General features: G+C 41.5%; 1 protein-coding gene across 2 annotated transcripts in view; it reads right to left on the reverse strand.

The window, feature by feature from the left end:
- Window positions 1–481: 481 nt before the first annotated feature.
- SNX30 (sorting nexin family member 30) overlaps window positions 482–22,508 on the reverse strand; it is a 53,597-nt gene continuing 31,570 nt past the window's right edge. For both annotated transcript variants that reach the window (XM_029965407.1, XM_029965408.1), the window contains 7 exons: window positions 21,056–21,166; window positions 17,749–17,907; window positions 15,166–15,361; window positions 14,326–14,525; window positions 8,706–8,792; window positions 3,252–3,404; window positions 482–1,086 (listed from right to left, as the gene is read on the reverse strand). In XM_029965407.1, the coding sequence (XP_029821267.1) occupies window positions 1,027–1,086; window positions 3,252–3,404; window positions 8,706–8,792; window positions 14,326–14,525; window positions 15,166–15,361; window positions 17,749–17,907; window positions 21,056–21,166 (966 nt within the window). In that variant the 3' untranslated portion in view covers window positions 482–1,026. The remainder of the gene's footprint in view (window positions 1,087–3,251; window positions 3,405–8,705; window positions 8,793–14,325; window positions 14,526–15,165; window positions 15,362–17,748; window positions 17,908–21,055; window positions 21,167–22,508) is intronic.

Consider the following 22,508-nt stretch of genomic DNA (forward strand, 5'->3'; position numbering starts at 1 on the left):
CACACACGCTGATGTGCTTGGTGGAAGCAAACATTTGACACTTTTTGGCTGCTGCAAAAAAACACACGGGAAAGGAAGCAGAGTCCTACCTTTATTACAGCAGGCATCTTAAGTGACCAAGCCTGAAGAGGCTCTAGTAAACTCCATATTTAAAGCATGGTCTAAGAGAATTGCATCACGCAACTTCTGGAGCTAGCTTTAGAAAAGTTAAAGACTCATACTTCCTCCACTATTCCCATAAAAGGGGCCCTTGAAAGGCTGCTGTTCAGCTCATTCCTGCAGCTACGCTGATCCCAATCCCCAAGTCAGTCACAAGTACACTTCAGCCAACTGACATTACTTCATAATCACCACGGTAAACAATACTCAGTAGGAACCAACAGCATGCCACACTCACAAAAACCACAGTTCATGCTCGCACCACAGGCTATCTGTGGGTGGTGGTGGTATGTTCTAAGACCAGACCAACTCCCAGACAGAAAAGTCTCCAGAGACCATTTTATTCAGAGGGAGCATATGGGCTGCAGTGAAACAGAAAATATTCTTTCCCAGCCTTTCCCTGTCTATTCAAAAAAAAAAAAAAAAAGGATAAGGATTGGTTAGGGAGTACAGTATCATAGAAATAATTATTTTTTTTTTAGCAAACAAAACAGAATGGTAATAAAGATGTCATATGGCACCTTGCAGTAGAGTTTTATTTTCATCTTTTTAGTGCTCCACTCATCAGTTCCTTCCAGACTAGAGAGGTAAGTTTTATCAAGATCCCCATGCACTTTCACTATGAAACCCCAATCACTCCTTAGGATAAAGAAGGAACCATTCAAGATAACTCAAAAAGATGAAACATACCCCAGTTTAAACACAAAAATCGAGGAAAAAAAAATTCAAATAGTTTTCAGAGCGTCTGTTCCAGCCTAAGTGCAGCTGTCATTTCAGTTAACTTGACAAAAAAGAGTCCTTCATACAGTTCCAGTATGTCTAGTGGTACTGAGCATAGAAGTGCTAGACTGTCCATGAAGGTACTTCTTATTTGGTCTCTGGCTTGTCTTGCAATAGTGGTATAATTGACTCCCACGCCGTAAGGCACTGAAGAAAGAAATACAGATTTAACAAATGAGGTTTACATGAGTTATTTTAACTTCTAACTCTTCCACATCATCAGAATGCAAGTTGAAGAAAACCTATTGGGTCTTCACAGATTAGTACAGAAATAAAAAAAACCCCACCAAAATCTCAAACAGCAAAAAAAAGTGTTAGAGTGGTTGTACCTCCCAAACAAATTAAACAAATTCACATTTTCAAAAGTTGTCAGCTGGCCCAAGCCATTAGAAATCATCAGAATACCTGGGATTTCCAAACACCAATCTAGATTCTTCTACACTGAAGAACACCACAGCTTTCAGCTAGACAGACAAACTGTTGCTAGCAGAAATGTACATCTTTGTAGTGTCACTGTGAGGTAGGGCTGATTGGGACACAATGATAGCTATTACAGACTACCTCCAGCAAACTTATTTGAAAAAAACCCCATGCATTTAGAGAAGGTAGTTCTGAGACACAGTGTATTCCAGTACAGCTCTGGGACTTGACTCCACTGAATGACAAACTGGTAGTGCCTAGTATAGTAAACTAGAAGTGGAGTCTAGCTTCTGGGTTATTAGGAAGTCACTCCAGGCTTTGGAGTCATTTGCCCAGACGTGTACTTAACGTCAGTCCTTGTACTGTGTGTCATTACTATCTTTCAACCTCAAAGCTCAGAAATCAAACTGATCATGGAATACCTATTATTAAATGCTGGGAATGGGTAAACTCATCACCAGCTCTTACATCCACAAATTACTGTTGTGAGACATCTTCCTTCTAACCTTTCTGATTGTACTGCAGGTGAGTAATTATTTCTAGTTGTGTACCCTGAAGTGACTACATGCTTTCCTACCAAAAAAGCTTCCTCGCTAAGAGCAAAACTAACAGATTTAAATGTCAATTGCAGAGGCACTGCTGCATGTTCAGAGGAGTCTTTAATATCCCCCTCCACAGCACCTTAGAAGAGACCAGGATGAAGGAAGTTCTGTGGGACTAGTTATGAACTACTGACATGACAGACAATCAAAGGGGAAAAGGTACTGCATACTAATCCTACACAGAGAAGTAACCTAGCTTGTTACTAGGAAGAAGCTTGTAAAGTAGATGTGGAAAAAACGAATAGGCAAGATGAAGTATATTGGTATGCATGAACCTAGTAGCATTTAATATGTCCTAAATATTTAATGTACCTGAAGTGGGCTTACAAAAGAGCTGGAGAGGGACTTTTTACAAGGGCTTGTAGTGATAGGACAAGGGGCAATTGCCTTAAACTGAAAGAGGTCAGGTTTAGATTAGATAATTAGGATGAAATTCTTTACTATCAGGATGAGGAAACACAGGAACAGGTTGCCCACAGAAGCTGTGGATGCTCCATGTCTGCAAGTGTTTTACTTCAGGTTGGATGGGGCTCTGGGCCATGTGCTCTACAGGTGCCCCTGCCTATGGCAGAGGGTTGAAACTAGATGGTCCCTTCAAAACCATTTTAGGATTCTATGACATCAACCACTGCATTGGGCTGCACTGCTCCAGCACGCAGGAAAACTAGACTGGCAGTATCTGCAGTTAAATGGGGCCTTGAGGCCCTTTCAGTTAAAAATAAAAAAGTAAAAAAATCTGACACCAAACCTCAGGTACACATGCACCAACTGAAAAAGAGCAGAGGCACCTGGCTAGGTATTTTCAGGACTAGCATACAAGGGACTAAACTATGCACAAAGGAACAGAGACTAGAATAATTTATATATACCAAGCGTAATCTATATATGAGTCTATGGATGTGTATTAACTCATGTAGTTTTGTTCATAAAAGGCAGAATCAAGAGATTTTTCTACTCTGGTAGTATTACTAGAACATGCAATTTTGGTCTTTTTCATCACCACTGCTGCTGCTCAGTAATTTGTTCAATTCAAGAGTGCAAAACAGACAAGCATGCATGATGAAATGCTCTTTGAGAGCTGACCACTAGTCCTACAGAGATGACTTTACCATGAACAGCAATTCATTACACTAAGCTGATGACAAAGAGCAGCTTCCATAGCACTAGAGAACTGAGATGTCTAATATTTCTATTTTCAAGACAGTGTGAAGATATCCTGAAGAATCATCACCACCTCATAGGAAAATAAACTTCTCTTATTTTTGCCAATGCTCCAACAGTGACACATACCTTCTCGTAGTACTGGATGTTTTTATCTGCCATCCCCATGAGTAGCTGCCTAAAGTCTTGTCTTTTGTTGTTCTGCCATCTCTCCATATCTGCTTTCAGGTCAGCATTGAAACATTCTACTCGGTCTTGACATTTCTCAACATCTGTGGGTACCTGCAGCAAAAGAAAAGAAGATTAAAACTGTCACTGAGTGCTAGATTGCTGAATTAGTTCAAACCTTACTGAGCAAAACCACAGAAGAAAAGGTAGGTTCACCGGGAGTTACCCTGAATAAACTCAGTTATGGCTGTGGGGAGACAAGCCACATTTCTGAACTAGAGAGGATATGAGATTGCTTGATTTGTTCTTTGCTGTTTGAGGTGGTGAGCATTTGTGCTTTCCATCTCCATGTCTGATATAGAGGCAAGTGGAGGAAGCACCTGCTAGAAGCACACGAAGAGGAAAAGCATTTGGTGTAAGTGCTGGGTACCTAGACTCAGTTCCAAGTGCTTAAACTGAGCAGCTTGGCTACAGCTCCACAGAAAACCTTACTCCTTCCCATTTTCAGCTGCACTAGGTACTTCCCAATTTACACCAGTGTGTATAATATAATCAACATTTAGGCTTATCCAGAAAGCTGGATAAGAAACCTAAGTGTTCTCTCTTAGGAACTGAAGAATAAAATTCCTAAGCCTCTAGTTTCTAGCTTCCACTTTTAACCTTACAGGCTGCCTTTCCTAACTGGAAAGCACTAGTGATCATCACTCTGGACTGGCTCATATACCTTTGGGCTCAACACTGGGCTCACAATCATACAAAAACAATGAGAGAAATGTTGAAGGACAGCCTATTGCAAATCAGGTAGAGATTTAAATGGATTATGACAGCAATCACTGGCCCAAAGTGCATGTACTTTAGGCCAACTAAGATGGTGTTCTTTGCTCATGTTTTAACTAACATCATGTTAGGCAATCATAGGAACAATTTACAAGTGCTTCTTCAAGCAAGAAGCCCATGAACACCTTTTTCTCCCTTCTCCTTATGCTGCATGGTCCACACAGAGAGGAATCCTGTAAGGACATGCAGACTAAGCCCATGACCTCAGAAGAGGAAACCCCTGCATAGTGGTACCAACACGAGAAGTAAACTTTTGCTCTGAAAGCTGTGACTTGCACAAAGGCAAGAGGAAAAATGAAGAACATTTGCATAACTTTTTACCTTCAGTAAACTCCCTTTTTCTCTGAAGGGTGTTAAGAGAAGGAAGAAGATGAACAGACTATGTAAGAAGCTTTTCATAGGTAACTACCGGAAGCTAGAGGTGTGCTACTACCTTGCAGTTTGGCAAGGTGGCCCATCTAGGCAGAAACATAACAACCGTGCTTCTCCAGGATGTAAGGATCACTGAAGTATTACATTGACTCAGAGAAGATCTTACATCTGTTCTCTAATAAAGCTGTTTGAGACACAGGAGTTCTTCATACCCATGGGATTTGAGTTCCCCTTTATTCAAACAACTGGACACTACAGGCAGCTTGGGAGTTAGTAGACAGCGTTTTCCCCCACCCTGTCTGAGCACTGCTGGCTATAGAACTCACACTGCTACAATTCCAGACAAAGTTCTCTCATAAGCTTCAGACAAGAACTACAAAGCCTATGGCTGGAAAGTTCAGATGATGCTCCCCTCAAGGTACGTATGCCTTGCATCTTAAGTACTCTGCTTAATGGGAAAGGCTAGGCTATCAAGAGAAAGGTTCATGAAGTCTGGAAGTCAAACCAAGTAAGATTTCCCAATGCAATTAAGTTAGCTTCTAAGCACTCACCAGCTTGCTGCTGCTTCTTCCAGAATCTGAAACCACAATGAAGCTATACAAAAATCTGTTTTTCTCCCAGCAAGTTCTCCTGCAGGTCAGACTGAGAGGGCTGTACGAATTTAAAGCTACAGGGACAACCCAGTGGTCAGCAAATGGGTCACATATGTTCTCATTAAGGAACAACAGCAATTAACTCCATGTAAGTCTCCGCAGGCATCCTTGTGATCCTCCTCATCCACTCCACATGAAAGCAGTGTCTGCACAACAGCAGTCCTGTTTAGGAGTGCCTTTCCTTACAAAACTGCGGCTTCCCAGAACATTATTTGCAACACAGTAGTTGAAACAAAATTTTAAGTTAATTAACAGGTTTTAAACACCTTATAAAGTGTTTAAACACTAGTGCAAAGACATCAATGCTGATGGTTTTATCTGCTTTTACCAGCAGAGACACTAAATACTAGCTAGCAACTAAGAGCTGGGCAGAAAGCAGACTGGACTTTGGGAACTTGCTACTTTCTTACCAATGTCTCTTCTCAGCTACTGGAATAGCTCAAAAACTCCACAAACCACAAAACCAACGTGATAACTGGTTTCAACTCCAACACACTCTTCAATGGCCCATGACTGTTTTAGTGAATCCATTTCAACTTATGAGAGATGCAGGCAAGAACTGAGTATAAAAGTGTATATTCAGGAGTCTGGTCACCTTACTACATGATAAGAAGTTCTACAAATATATCTAATCCTCTTCACATTAATTCTGTTCTCTCAAAAAACTAAGTGTGCCTCACATCTATAATTTTGTGTGGTCATGTACAGATGGCATGTCCACTTTAAAATTCTAGAGGATCAAGTAACAAATCATTCTGAAGCTGAAAAAATCCAGCATATATTAATATAAAATAATAGCATATGCTATTTCTACTTTCCTCATTCTCTGGAAATAGATAATGTTACAAGGCTTTTTTCCCCTCTGTAAATACATATGGTCAACTTCAAGTTCTGCAGTGTCAAATTTACTGTTTCCATAGACTAACACACTTCAAACCCTTGAGGCAGACAGAAGAAATTAGGTCATCAGAGGTGAACTTCATCTCACCAAAAGGAAACCACACCTCTCCTTCACTCCTGTCAGAGACTGAAACAGTTAATGCCTTACAAATTCTAAGATCACCAAAAGACTTTTACAAATTGAAAAGAAGCAGCTGCTCACCCAGAAAAGCCCACTCCTCCCTAAATACTGCCAAAGGACCTTCAGATCAGACAACTGGGTGCCATTGTCCAACTATCCTGGGTGCAGATGCATACCTGAAGCTACAAACTGGATTTCCAGATAAAGGAAGAGGTTAAGAAGAGGCAAATCCTGCAAGATGGGACAATCCCTCCTATCATGCCAATGTCCCCCCTTCACATGATAACTCTGTGCATCTAGCCTGGGCTATGCATCTCAAATGTCAGACCATGATGGACCAGGACTGATGCTGACACAACAGGCAACTGCAACTGTCTTAGAAGATGCAGAGACTCATGACATGTCCTGTGACACTATCAATTGTAAAACTCCCCAGCCTAGGGAGGTACAAGGTGTTCTCACCTGTGGTGGAAGTGTATAACTCATAACATCTCTGAGTTTGGTGGGAGGGCTTACCCCAGCCCCAATAGACCAAGACTCTCCCCTTCTGCAGCAGGTCACAACAACTGCATTTGTGGATTACTGCAAAATCAGCTCCAGCATGGGTCAGAAGTGGGTAAGCAGCACTTCACCACTGCACTTGCTAGAAACTGAAAGGCTGCAGACTCTGCACTAATACTGTGATGCTTCTGTTAAGCACCACAATCATTATGCTTTTGGTGTAAGCTCCAGCATTCTGAGCAGTACTTCCCAACAGACATTTACAGCAGCCCTACAAGCCTTCTGCGAGCTCTAAACAGATGATCTCAATGTGAGAATGACCTAATGACACGAGAAGAGCTTTGTGATGCCAGCCTGGGTATGTGCCCAGTGAGGCCTGGAATGCCCTCTAGTGGAAGAGATTATCAAACCCAGCGAGGCCTGGAATGCCCTCTAGTGGAAGAGATTACCAAGTAGCCCTCCTCTCATGATCCAAACCTAAGCTTTTTTTCCCCGTAAGATTTCGTCTGGGGTTATTTTACATAATTTCTACCAAATTGGCAAATACAAGGAACACAAATGTCATTCCACAATTGCAGCTCAAGACCCTCTGCCAGTTTTTAGTTTCCAGCAAGTCACAGCCAGGAGACCACATGGAATGTAAGAATGGTGCTAGGCACAGCGCTGAGCTACCAGCTCCTACAGACAAGGGCACTTCCTCCAGGCACAAAGGATCTGAAAACCATGAGATAATATTTTATGAACATGCAAGGAGTTCTATATAATTTGTTCAACTTCATCTTATAAATGACACAAAACTACTGACGTTACAAAAAAGGTAGAAGGAGTTGCCAAAAAATACACTTATACTCTGGAGAGGAGATGCAGCTCTTCAAAAATTCTCAAGACAGCTATTTAAGTGCTGCATTTTACACAATAATCCCACTGAGATATGAGATCCAAAGAAAGGCCTTTTAATAGGTGAGAGATTACCAAAGTTCAGCAATTCCACTGCAACAAGATCCTGATAAAGTCAAACACCTAAAAACCTCAACTGGCTTGCTGGATATGCTAGATTTAGTTCCCTCCATCCTAGAAACAACTTGTTAGAATACCTGCTTATACAAAGCTACACTGAGGAAGTAGAGCACATACCACAGCAGCCAGCAGTGGGGCAGGTAAAAGACCAAAATACAAGAACACTGTAAAACACCTAATACACCACTATTTGAAGTTCATGAGAGATGCAAGATCAGAAAAATACTAGTTTGCATTTCTATGCTCTCATCCTCTTTAGCTTCTTAGATTTAAAAATATTATGTGAACCCCCTGTAAGATTACTGTACAGTAGTCCTAATACTGGGAAGTTCTCCATTAGTTATTAATACAAATGTAAGGGGAACCAAAAACCTCCAAGCAGAGGAAGGGAACAAACCCTGTTGTCATCACCATTTAAACCTGCAGCCATTTAAGAAAAGTCTCTTGCACCCTGCTTCGTGCAGAAGCAGGTGTCAGCACAAGCATGTCAGTTCACAGCTTTGCTTCTGCATGGAGCCCAGCCAAAACCTGTCACCTAGTGACACTTGTTGTGTCTGTTCAGCATCACAGAAGTAGAGCTCCCTAGCAGAAGTGGCAAAATTTGCAGTCTTCCACAATCAAAACCAGTGTCCTAGAATAATACAGTTCCACAGTGCCAGGGATAGGACCTTAACTCAGCTAGCTGACATACTGCTAAGTCACCAGGGACTGTTCTACCACTGCTTCAGTCCCTGCTACTAAACACTCCAACCAATTACTGGCTGTTAAGGTGTTACAGAGTCACCCTGCTCTGAGAATTGTGGAAGATCAGAAGTTGCTAGACAAGTTATATACATTCATACCTAGGTCTTTATTTCACATCAGTTTGACAACAACAAACTTCTGTTCTGCTAGAAACTGCTCTCTATTGCAAAGAAGCCACCAGACCCAGAAAAAGCAAGTTCTGCTTCTCCATTCTTTTCAGGAGGTAGTGTGAGCGTAAGCTGGTTTTGTAGAGTAAGTTGGAGTGCTAACCTTTGGACGGTCTTCCTTTTTCAAGGCTACTGCTTCCAGTTTTGCTTCATACTCTGCTTGAACTTGGTCTCTCTTCTTCAACACATTCTGTGGGCAAGAGAAAAGACAGTTGTGAAAGAGATCCTCTCGATCCTTCCCCCAGCCTGCAAGAAACTCCAAAGTGATACAGGTTAAGTGCAAATTCAGTCCAAAGTCAGACTTTCAGATTTACTTTGCCCTATCTTACAGTATTTAGGGAGTAGTTTTTAATAACAAAGAGTACTTGCTCTCCAGAAGCTGGCAGGGTCAGATAAAATTCAACATTTGGACAAGCCATAGGCATGCAAGATAGAAGCTGCCATGAAACCACTAACATAATCCTGACTAAGTATTCATCAGTTCACCTATTATTACTTGAACAGGATATAAACAAAAGCATCAAAGTTGACAAGGACTCAGCTTTGATATCCTCAAGCAGCAGACAAGACAACAGCACTGGCAAGATACAGGAAAACCACCACAGAAGGTATTACATCTCCCTTTTCATTTACAAAGACTCTTCAGAATTCTTTATAGCAAGCTGTTACATTCTCATGTTAGAACAAAAGTAAGCTTTTATTTTAGATCAGTTTAGGGGGTTTGGTTGCTGATTTAATTTAAAAAAAAATGAAAATTACAAAAAGCACAATTTACATGAAAAGCAATAAACTGATCAAGAGAGTTTCACAAGCAGTAAACATGTTCTTGGTAGAGTACTCTGAGAATACAGAGCCAAAGACCTTGTACTACATCCACAAGAGCTCCACTAAGCCTGAACTTACTACTTCAGTCTTCACAAAGAACTAGTATTTTTTAATTACTCAATTGATGCAAAGTTATTATTAAAAATGCTCAGAGGGAAGTCAGCCAACACTCACTGCTGAGGCACCTGTAAATCTGCAATTCTCTTGCAGCTAGCTAACTTGGCCAATTCACATTTGAGTCTCCCCTGTTTTCACCCAGAAGGAATTACTCCATTAGGACGAAGTGATAACGAAGTCATTTTAACAGTTTCTGATATGGCTAGTAAAGTAGGACTAGCCATGTCCACTGCTGCCTCCAGAAATCTGTTTTCAAAAGAGTAGTCAGATCTCTAAGAGCCAATCTAGCCAAGATCTGTTTCCTAATTAAATACAAATCCTGTATCTACTAATCATCATCTTCCCCCTCTTCCCTCTTAAGCCAAGAAAAGGTCAACAGTGTAGTTGCTCTAGATGAGAGCCAGGAGTGTTGCAATCAACACTCCTATAAAAGCTCAATCAATGACAAATGGGAATAGCGCCCCATCCACAAAGTTACTACTAGTTTAGGCAACAAAAAGAGGGAAAACCTGAAAAATTCACCTTCAGCTCCTTAATCTTCCCTTTTGTCTCCACAGGGATGAATCAAGCATGCCACTGAATGTGTTTGCTTGACAAACCACAACATTTCCCTTCTTTCTGAAATGTATGCAACTATGTGGGATGGCCTTTAAGTGATTGAGGTTACCAGTGCAACAAAGGTCTGAGAGATTTAACAGGTATTTCTACTTTGTACTGCCACTTGAACCCGAGTCAGCTGAACTTTCTTCTCTGAAAAAACAGCCACCTCCAGCAATTGCATTCTGCCTTCAGAAGCCTGGAGTGCACGCAGGAAGCTGAACCTGTAGCAGGAATAGCCAATGATTAGCAACTAGAGGCAAATGATTCAAAGGACAGGTGTCTTGTTTCTTCTTAAGTGTTTATGTCCATCCACTGTGGACCATTAACAATATGCTTCTGAATACAGTTTTAAGTATCCAATACTGGTCGACCTGTGAGCGAAGAGAAAACTATTGCCCTCCCTTTCACTTGTACAAAGTTTTCCTCTGGCACCTCCAGGCAATCTCCTTTCAGTTGCAGATCAATGCACTAATGCTTTAGCAGCAGCTATGAAAAACTCTGCATCAAGTATCCCGAAACTTAACTGGTAGAAGTTTTGCATGGACTGTGCTAAGGTCTCAGAGACAAAAAAGTAAAAAAATAAATAAAAACCAAACAACAAACAAGCAAAAAAAATACAAACTCAAAAGAAATCAACACCAAACAGAAAAAAACTCATCTAGCACACTTCAGTTATTTCAGGACAGAACTAAATCGCTGCTCCCTGAACAAGAAAGACTTAGCTCAGTTTCAGCAAGGCAGGTCCTCCTCCATTTTGTATTTAGTTGAAACATTCCACCTTGGCCCATATTTCTAAAGAGCTTCAGGAGTTTGCCATCAGTCTTCTTTCTCAAATTTCAATTCCAAGCCTATTTGCACACCACATAGCTTCATACTGTGACTAGACCTCACAAGAGGATCTCTGTTCGCTGCCTGCCTTTACAGACACAGTTACCTATTAATCTAGTGCTTGCTTTAAACATGCATTAAAAGTAATGCCCAAACACACCACTGGGGATAGCATCACCTGATAAGCCAGTCTAGCAATGCTAAGCATACAGAGTTCATATAGGATTTTAATATCAGCCCTGGATTATGTAGAGCGGAGTCCATCCTCTGCACATTCCTCCCTGGGGAACACCAATGGACAGCAAAAAATGTGGCACCACATGTTTGCTGAAAAGGGCCTCACTGCACCAGAATTCGAGATGTCCTCTTGCCATGTCATAAAATCATAGAATACCAGGTTGGAAGGAACCTCAATAATCATCTGGTCCAACCTTTCTTGGCAAAAGCACAGTCTAGACAAGACAGCTCAGTTTGATCTTGTCCAGCTGGATCTTAGAAGTGTCCAGTGTTAGGGAATCCACCACTTCCCTGGGGAGATTATTCCAAAGGCTGTTTGTTCTCATTGTGAAAATTCTCCTAGCGTGTGCAATCAGAATGTCCCTGGGAGTAACCAGGGACATTCCCCTTGTGAAAAGGGAGCTTCCATCATCTTCGTAGTCACTCCTTAAATACTGGAACATGGTGATAAGATCTTCCCTAAGCCTTCTTTTTTCAAGGTTGAACAAACCCAGCTCTCTCAGCCTTTCCTCACATGGCAGGCTTCCCAGTCCCTTGATCATCTTTGTAGCCTTTCTCTGGACCCTCTTCAACTAATTCACTTTTTTTTTTGTACAGCAGGGACAGAAACTGAACACAGTATTGCAGGTGTGGCCTGAGAAGCACTGAGTAGAGTGAATAATTTGGAAAAGGTCTCTCCTAGACACTACCAGCACACAGTTTATCTCAAGCCTATACCACCAGCCTCTCCCCACTTTCACAAATATTTCAAACAAACCCAGAGACAGGGCTTCCCTCAAATCAGCCAATATTCGATTCAACCAGAACTACTGGGCTTTGCCCCCATATGTCCAGTTCTCTCAGGCTGTCCCCCTCAGGTACAACAATGCTCCTGAAGACACTGAGGTCTCTTCACCTCTAACCTAGCAGTTCTTACTCTGAGGGACATTCAGCCAGCTAGAGACTGCTCTACAGATCAGGTTCTCATACCTACACCAGGGGTACAGTGTGCAACAGAGAAAGCTATCAAGGTTGCACTGAACTCCTAGTACCTAAAGACTTGCTGTCACCAAGTACCCTGTCCAAAAGATGTGGTTTGAAAGACCAAAACAGACTTTCATTTCACAAGTAGCCCTCACAGGAGCTGATGAAGACGACTGCACTAGTAGTGAAGAGGACAGTCCTTCCAGCAGAATGCCTCCTGCGTTCCAAGCATAACCTTCTTTTACAGTTACTTACTTAATGTTAACAGATTCTGCAAAGACAGTTCAGTAGCTGCTCACTGCAGAAACAGCAACAGACTGGTACTTTCTAGCAGAATAAAACTGAACTTCGTAGGATCTGAGAGAGTTCAGTTTTGCCATTTGAGAAGGAAGGAAAATAGGAACAGTCTGTCTTGGCTAACAGTAGATTTTATTCTTGATTTTCAAATTTTCAGACAGAGTAAAGCCAGTAGGATGCCCAAGCTGGACACTAAACAGCATAATCTTTTACGGCCCTAGAAAGTCAAGTCAACAGTCTAAAATGTTTAAGCTAAAAAGCAAGGGTTTCTTCAGCTGAAGAGGTACTTTAGGTAGTTAAACAGCACTTACTACAGTCAGGCTACCTGCTGGCCTTTTAGAGCCCTTTTAGAATGGCACGGTCTCCAAGCCAACATGTAACTAGACACAAATTTTTAATGCTATTTTGCCTGTGGTAAGTGGTGCTTAACTGCCCAAAGTACCTCTTCAGCTAAAGAAACCATTGCTTTCTAGCTTAAAAAAATTTCCCCTCCTACATTTGTGAAAAGCACCTCTCACATATCAGCCTGACCCTTCAGATGCCATCTTTGGTAGGCCAAGGCATTTCTAGCATCAAAAGCCAGATGTTCTGAGTTAAAAGCTTTAATTACTAGACTCACACTGTTTATTTGTAAGCACATCCCACCCACCTCCACTTCCTACAGTCCCAACATCCTGAGACAAGGCTTCCTACAGCTCACACTGTTCCAGCAACACTTTGTTGTCAATAGACTCGTAAAGAAAATACATCTTGGTTATGCTGGAGTCAATACTGTAGTGACAAAAGTAAAGAGTATACTAAGGGAATTTGTGAAAAGCCTTCTGCAAGAACACTTCAGCTACTCAAGAGACATACAATTAAACACCTGAAGCTGGGAAAACAAAGCTGCAAATTATCTGTTTCAATTCTCAGTTTGAGAAGTATAGGATGAGACTAAGATTAAGAAAGAGAAGGTCTATCATATTCAGACTGTAAGTTTACAAGATCTGTAAAGGAGTGCATATCACAGCCTTGGCACAGTTGTTCCAAGTGGAAAGTCTTCAAAAGGAACTTGTCTGTTAGTACCCTATAGAGGGACAGCTAACACACATTGTACCATGGGCATATAGTGAAAGGTTCTAACAGACAAACTAAAGCCTTTGGTTTCATTTCTCAGTGCAGTTTACTCAGTAGTTCTTTCCCCCATTCAATGTGATTGATTACCAATGCTCCTTAACTTGAAGGGAATAAAACCCACATTAAAGTAATTTTATTACTTCTGCATAAGCATCAAATTCTTAAGAGAGATTAAGAGTCACAGAATACCACCTTTAAGCAGTTAGTTGGTATGCAGAACTTAACTTGACAACATCCTGTCTGGGTTTGGGGACAACAGAGGAAGCAGTGCCTGTCATTTGAACACGTGGTTCTGAAAGGAGGCACCCAACTCTGCTACATACAAGTGACAGAAGCTGCTAATGCTGTCTATTCTGTAGGGCCAGGCACTGACCTTGCAGTGAAGAGCTGAAGATGATTGACTTTCTGTGACTTCAAGGAAAGATTCTAGGCAGCCACAGGATGCCTCCTATAAAGTACTACCTGCCACTCTGACGAAGGAACAGCTCTCCAACACTTTGTGTGCACCCTTGCAATACTGACCTTAGCTTGACTGAATAGCAGAGCAGACCAATAATGCTATTTATGCTATTAAACAGACCTAGTTTTGTTTTGACTATGGAAACGTCCTCCTAGTTAATGTATTATTTACTTCCACGCTTTTCCCACAGCATTTCTCGCTGTTAAAAAGAACAAACACGCTGATATATCATGCCAGGCAAACACAATGACAACGCTCTCTACCACAGGGCTCTCTCTACCTTCATTGACTCAGCATACAATATATATTCCCTAAGCACAGGTAGGAAGTCTTCTGTCATGTCTTCACTGAGTTCTTCAAGAGCCGTGCAACAATTTCCAATACAGGCAGACACCCCTTCCAGTGGCTCCGACAGCTCAACCTCCAGCCCTCCCCAGGTTGAATAAACAGGTCCATATTCTCGTAGTTCCACCAAGTATTCTGCAAGAAGCAGATGGAAAAATAGATTAACAGAGTAAGAGCAAGGCACAAAGATGCACAAACACTGATACAAAACAGGAGAAATTTTACACCAAGTTTGACTAACATTAACCCTCAGAAGGAGTCAAGACTTGTGTTGTGTTGGCACCTTAACAGACAGAGCTCTATGGCTGCATGGGTGTCAGGTTCAAGTTGCCTCCTTCTTAGCTGGCCATTTCTACAGACCTCCAATACAGACTCTTGCACCTTTGCAGTAGTCGAAGTCAGTTTTTTAAACATATGTAAAACTTGGTTCTGCCAAGACAAGCTGTAAAGGTTATCTTCGTCTAGGAATTCCATCTGTACTCCTCCAGATGGAATGTACAGGTTTTTCCACCTTCCAAAAGTCTATCAAAAAATAACTCTAGTAAGACAGTAGGTTGGTATAAAAAGAGCAACTTTGGAGAGTTGGGATAAGATAAGAATACTGTGTTAAGCTTTGGGCTTGTTTTAGATCTGGAAGGGGCATTAGGTTTTGCTCTGTGTCTGACATTACAGACCAGAATCATCAATGCAAATTGTCTTGATCGATGCTATCAACTGGACTAAGAGACAGAACATTCAGACTGAAGTATTATGATAGAGCACCTTGTGTCCTTACCTAACTGTTCTTTGATGATCCGCTGTGCTATTCTGTCAATGGTACCAAGCTTTAGAGAGAATGTGTCTAGATAATCCCCAATGGCTGCAAACTCTAGTGGCCGACTTCTTAATTTGTAGCCTCCTGTAACATATTTGACAGATTCCCCCATCTTTGACAGCAATGCCATTCCTTGCTTTTTGTAGGCATTAAGATCCTAGGAATTAAAAAACAAAACAGAGCATGTTTATAAATATTTCACTTCCACATTGGAAGATTAATGCAATGAAGTCAAGATCAAATCTTGTGAAGGCAAGAGATTACATATGACATAAGGCTCGCTTTGTACAAGCTGTACAGCTGAGCACAGCTTCAAAACTACCCCTAGATGGAGATAAACTATCCAGGAGAATGGTATGAAGTCCAGTACAAATAACTAAGTAGTTCAACTTTGCACATGGCCAGACTTGCCCATGTTCCTGTACTGCCACCAGGGAAGTAGCCACATTAACAGCTCTGGTCCACCAAAACAGCTCATATCATTCATCCACACATACTTCTAAGCTATAGCCCACAGCACTGGTATTATGCAAATGCACCAGCTGGCTCTGATGACCCAGTACAGAGCTACATACCGTATGCCCATTCAGTAACCAGCCCCCTCACACCAGCTGTGTGGTCAGATAGGAGCAGGCAAACACTGTACACAGAAAAAGTACAGCAAGACAGACTGCAGCTCAGGCTGGGTCAGATGTAGCTACATTACCTGCACAGAAAGTCTGAGCTTCCTTACTACCGTTTCACACATTTGCACAAACAAACATTCAGATAACCTATGCTAACAAGGCTGTTTGCCTACAATCTTCAAGGGATTTCACCTTAACAGTACATCAGAAAAAAATGGTTTTAGTGAGTAAAAACGCTGTCCACTTTGCATGGACTGACTCCTTCCAGCAGGGGTCAGCATTCAACATCTCAAAACAGGAGCTGTAACTAGGTTATCCTATAAGCCTGCGGAAGAGATGCGTTCAAACCAAGTAGACCTACAGAGGTCAAGAATTCAGACATGCTAATATGGACTACACTAAAAGCCTTCTTTTAAAAAAAAGAGAAAAAACCCACCAAAAACAAACAAACAAACAAAACACAAAACAAAAAAACCCACACCAAAACCCAAACAAAACCAGTAGCTATCTTCAAAACATGTACTATGGTATTCTTTCCAAGTACTTAACATAAGTCAAACATAGGTCTGATTAGGAGAACCTGACATCTTAGCAGCTACTATAATTTTAACTTATGTTTGCATTTAAATGCAGTAGTTCCTTGACTCCTGCTTTCCATATGACCTAAGCACTACCTGCAAGCAGGCACCAGAAAAAGATCCTTGAACTCAAAATTACTCACTCACTCTCTCAAGCATTCTGGTCTGTTACTGGTTCAAGCAGGGAACCTGAAAAAAGCCTGGTTTCTCTTTTTCAACCAGGAGGTGATCTTATGACTTTCTGTAGTAACTAAAGTCTGGAGTCCTAGCACACTGAACTGACACCTCACTGTTCCAACAGAGCAAGTTCAAACACTAGAGACTGTCACAAGAACACGTGCCTTGTCCTCCCACCTCCCAGCATGCTCTGTTGTCTCTAGGCAAGCTCTGCTCAGAGCTGAGAACAAAGCCCTTGACATTCGTTTTACAGGGGCAGGAGAAGACTAAGCAGCTCAGAAAGCTGCATCATGCTTGGACAGCTGAAAAGAAGAACACAGTTACCTGACATTTAACTATCACGATGCTAAACAAATTCTGCATTTCTGGCTTATTTCAGCAGTTAAGTTCATCATGGAGGTGAAATAAAAGAGCACTGGAGATTGATTCTCACACTAACAGCAGGGAGAGCATGAGCCTGAGGTGAGCTCAAATTAAACACCATATTTGAGTGAGCTAGATTAATGTGATATTGGAAAGATGTGCTTTTATACCCCTCCTCACCTATCCGGTCAAACCCAAGCATAACCGCAGGCCTTCAGTCTCATTTGAAATGCAGTTCTAAAGAAAGCCAAAGAAAATTGCACCACTGCTGCATGAGTCATGCAGAAGATGAGCATGAAATTGTTGACTGAGAACAAATGAGAATGAGGCCTCCATGCTTAGTTTTGAGGGCACCAAGTGCAAGCAGTATAAAAAGCACAGACAAAAAAAAAAAGCCAAGAAATTTGCAAGCTTTTGTGCAAGAGAGACCCCTCTTTCTCCCCGGCTTCCCTCCTCCCCAGAAAAGGATTTTGAAGTCTACAATTTTCTAAATTTTGAACATCTTTGGCATAATAGGAGTATGTTCTAGGCACACAGCTACAAAACAAGCAAGTCTGGAGAATTTGTCCATCTGCAGACCAGATTCCTCTTCCCTCCAAGCAAAGGGAATCCACTCAGTTGTCAGGGATCCGTCACACACAATATTCAGGGTTCCCAGCAACTCCCTGGTATTTTAGGGGAAGTTCTGATCTGCACATCTAGTTTTATTAATGCCTTTTTACCTTCACTTCAGAAGTGACTGCAAAGGTTCCTGGTTTTTTGTCCCTGTCAAGGACTGTGTTTGCAAGTTACTGGCTTACCTTGGCTGTGAGAAAGACGTTGAAGTGCTCATTGAAAGAAAGCACTGGGTGATCAGTTATTCTCTTCAAGAACTTGTCTAATGCTTTCCTCCTTGTCTCCACGAACTCTTCAGAAAAGCGATCAACAACACCCTTCACCACAAATTTCTCAGGAAGAGGCTGTCAGAGATAAGCAAAATGCACAAGATTCAAAAGATCAAAAACTTGCTTCTGCTATTTGGAAATAAAGCAATCAAGCATCAGTCTTAACAGGAACTGAAATGCTGTGTTTGCTAACAGGAACTAAAACGTTGCATTTGCTAACAGGAAGCATCCATCAGATGGGATGAGAGTCATGCTCGGAATTATCTTTTAGTTGGTCTAGTTTAATGCTAGCAATTCTACTGAGTGGCTTCAGCTAAGAGTCACACCAGGGAAGCCCATACAGTACTCACACAAAGTACTTGTAGCATAGCTTAGATTGTTCCCCCTACTGCTATCTGTGTTCAAGATCCAGCTCTAAAGAGATGTCAGAAGAGCTACACACTATTCACAACAGCAGCGTGCACACCCCCCACCACCCAATGCTAAGGCAAGGCTGCCTAGAGCAGATAAACTCAGAAAATTTGACAGTTCTATTTACTCTCCCCTCTCCTTCTCTGAACAATTTAGAGCTTTTGAATAGGGCCCTCCTGTAAAAGGCTGATAATGTTAGTGAGAGCACCACATTGAGCAGAGACAGACCAGCAGGCTTGACACAGCAAGTGTCTGAGTAGTCCAGGCTGGATCCTTTCTGAAGTACAGGCATACCTGGTCACCTCTCAGAGACAACTTTCCTGAGTATGCTTCTGTAAGTGACAAAGGTCTGACAACATATCCACTCTTGTATCTTACTACTTTGAGTCCATCCGTTCTTTTCTGCAGTTCAGCTTAACATATGAGGCTGTCTCCAGACTTGCTAGTTATACAGTCCCTCCTGTTACACTTAAATGACAGACTTCAAAGTACCACTTCAGATGGAAGATAACTTTAAGTGTAAGAGTGGTTCTACCATTAGATCTGCTTTTGTTCTATCCAGACAGCATGGAATTTAAGATTAGCATCAGTTTTTAAACTGTGCTTTGCCTTTCACTCTCTGTGAAGCAGTCCATCCAGACAATCTGCTTACTCTTAGGCTAGCAATGACATTCATTTTCACCCAATTCAGGAAATAGGATTCTCCTCTGCAAAGAGTCTGTCATCTAAAATCTGTGACAAAAATAATTCAAGAAAAAAGAAAATCTGCATACACATCCTTTCGCACCATATCCCAGATGATGCGGGACGTATATGAAGATGGTACCTGCTGAAAAGCACAGCCAGCATGATTTAGCTGCAACACAGCTGAATGTATTTTAATTAAGACTTATCTTATTATGCTTAGCATTCAGATCAATCATGCTAATTAAACCATTGTAAGGCATACTATCATTAGACTTCAGAAGTATAGTGCTTAGTGCATTAGTTTTCAGGTAGGAAGGAACTCTGTTCCTTTGCTTTGTAAATTTTAGCTGGGACTATAGGAAGTCACTACCTCAGCACCATATGCAGGAAGAAAAGGACAAACTGAAAGACTAGTTTAAAGAATCCTAGTTCAACCAAACACATTCAGTGTGGCACTGAATAACCACTAATGTTTGAGCATTTGAGACCCACAGAAGAGTGCACCTCTATTACAAAGCCTTCTACCATTTAACCTGGTTTCAGCTACAGCAGCAGTTACAGTCCTTTCGATTTTAGGCCTTTGGAGGTCCATCCCAAGTAGTCAGTACACACAGCTAGTAACCAACATCCTGTTTTAACTGTGTGTGTAAATTATCTACCTTATTGTCTTCCACATTAATAGTCTATTTTTCCCTACTGAGATACACATGGACAGAGTTCACTGCAGTCAGAAATGTCTTCAAGTATCCAATAGGGCAGCACATGCTTATACCTCCAGATTTTCTAGAAGAAAGGTACTTAAGACACCTCCTTACTCTGCAGCCAGTTCACATCCAGTATTAGAGCTACTCATGCCGAATTTGCTGTTCTGCATGCAACGAATTCCAGGTCACGGCAAAGCAGCTTGATTCCCTGACTGACTCACCTTCTGCTACTTGCAGCCTTCAGGCAGGACTGGCAGTTTGTTAGCATACTCAAGAATCTGTAAAACTTAACTGCAATAGTTCCAGCTGTTCAGAGAACAGGAAGCAAGAAAAGACGGTATGGGCAGCTAACATATTGCATGTCTCCATCTTAGTCTCCCAAGCTCACTCTCTTTCTTTTCCCTACTCCTCAGTAAGCATATTTGCCGACAGTTAGTGGTGTCACAGGATATTATAAAGTACTCCTTATCTTTGAGAGAATCAGCTATTATTTCACTTGGAGGCGAGTCCCAGAGTAATTAAGGACTTAAATAGTACTCTAAGCCAGAGCAACCTAACTGAATACTTCTCACACAGCCTAGTCCTTGCTGAGGGAGGGAGACCAGAGAAAATGCCACCACACCACTCACCTCAATCCTACATGGGCAAGCAAAAGTATGCCACTAGCATTGCTATTTCCTGACAATTCCCCTCCAATGAGCCTTTTTTAATTTCTTTGTTCAAAAGAGCTGAAAGCAGTGATCTCACAGGTTTGCTACCTATTCACTTCTTCTACAGCACAAAAAACATATCACATAAGGTAGTATCAACCTCTTCACGTCAAATAAAGTGGTCAGATTGCCGGTTTCAGCAAAAAGGGGTGCAGTAGTTTAGCTAATCTCATTAATAAACTTCTACCTACTGAAAGCATGCAATAGCTACCAAGCCAGAGGCTGAGGTTTCTAAATCTGTGCTATCAAATGTCAGCCCTATTAAGTGCTAGCACAAATAGTTTTAAATTGCTCTGTAAAACCAGCTCAAAAGGCCATCTTGAAAACCAACTAAGAATGTGAAGTACACCTGTGTGGCTTTTCATAATCCTCAGCTGCTCTGAAATATAGAAGTAAAAACTGAGCAAACAGATGAAGTGCATTCCATTTATGTCACAACAAATTTAGTCACCACACATATTGCCCTACAGGAGGCTGCCAAAGCTAACCTCTCAGGTGTGCCACCCCAGAAAAGTCTTAAGCTTCATAATCAGTCAAGAATGGGAAGCTCTTCCCACTCCACTGTAAGACAATAAAGTACCATATTTAAATCTAAATACTCAAAGAGAATGAAGTACTGTTTTTAAAATCTAGAGACAAATCACCCAAATATCACCCTTGGAAGACAAATGTAGAACTGTCCTTAATAGCAGATTCTTGGTTACTACCTACGGGAATGAGATGCGTTGGCTGAGACTCTTCCAGCTTGTTTCTCAACCAGTCGAAGTCTTGGTACCGCCGACGGACAGAATACTCCGGCAAATCAAACTCTGCTCGTGTAGTCTGGAAAAGAACAGAATACACTTAGTGTACACCAAACCTCTCACCTCAGAGATTAGCAGCAAATGCAGTACAGCCATCCCCAGCAAGGGTGGAGCCAGACAAGCCTTGCAGGGGGTCTTCATCCCCAAAATTGTGCAGCCAGCATAAGAAAAAGATCCTCCGGACTTTCAAGCAGTGGAAATGCCAGCAATACGAAAAATGATTACTTCAAGCTGACATGTTAAGATCTTGTTGTACTTCTTTCATGTTCTGCTCAGATAAACTTTACGGGAGAAGTCTGTAGAGCAGATAGAACCACATCACTCTCTTGGCAGTTACAAGATTGCAAGGAAGACTGTGTGAGATATTCATTCCCAGAAGATTACTTTAACTATCAAGACCTAAAAGCAAAGATATTTATTGACTTTGTTTATTCTACGACATGAATTATCCACAGATGAGAAAGCATTTCACCACTGCCCTGTGTCAAGCAATGGGCTTATCACACTCCTTCAAATCTAAAAGATTAGAACATAAACCACTGCGAGGTTTGATGAAGGACGATTTTTGTTGGTTTCCAAGAGGAAGAAACCAGTCTGTTTACATTAAGTTTGTGTATGCCTGATTAGTACATTAGTAAATATAATAGTACATTAAAATAAATCTTTTGAAGTTTTATTCTTTAGGGCAAGAAGTCAAAGTTGCCATTATAAGTTTGAGGAAAAAAGTAAGCATACAGAGAAACTGCTGGCAAGTGTTTTATCCAGTCCTCGAGCAGTCCACAGTCTGGAAGGCTGACTTCGTGGGGCTGCTTGCCCAGCAAATACTGTAAGCATAAAAGCACTCTCGTGAAACTGCATACCAACTAGGAGCATCTGCTAAAGAGCCTGGCAGCAGTAGCCCTGATTAGAATGTAGATGGCCCTTATTGTTACGACCCATACAGAAGTATACTTAAGTTACTTGCAGCATCAAGACCATCTTGCAATGAATAGTCTGTACACTATAGGTCTACACTGAGACACCAAAACCAGCACATTCTGGGGAACACACCAGCAACTGCAGCTTTGAACAAGCTTTGAGACCAGCATTTGGTTTTGCTACTCCTATCCACTACAATTGCCTGATAAATTCCAGCAGACACTCGGCATTTACTTCCAGACTGAGAGCAACTGCCACATATTTGCAGAAAGTCAAATAGCAGATTTTAAATGCAATCCATCTCTTCACTTGCTTTCTCAGTAGCTCCAACTCTCCAGTTACTGTACTTTACTCCCACCAATCACCACTAGAGATCCTGTATGAGTTCTAGACCAGAAATCTCTTTCTAGGGGGAAGTTGGCAGCCTTAACACACTAGTAACA

The sequence above is a fragment of the Manacus vitellinus genome, unplaced genomic scaffold (genome assembly GCF_001715985.3).
Source record: "Manacus vitellinus isolate BGI_N305 unplaced genomic scaffold, ASM171598v3 scaffold_9_pilon, whole genome shotgun sequence".
NCBI lineage: Eukaryota > Metazoa > Chordata > Aves > Passeriformes > Pipridae > Manacus > Manacus vitellinus.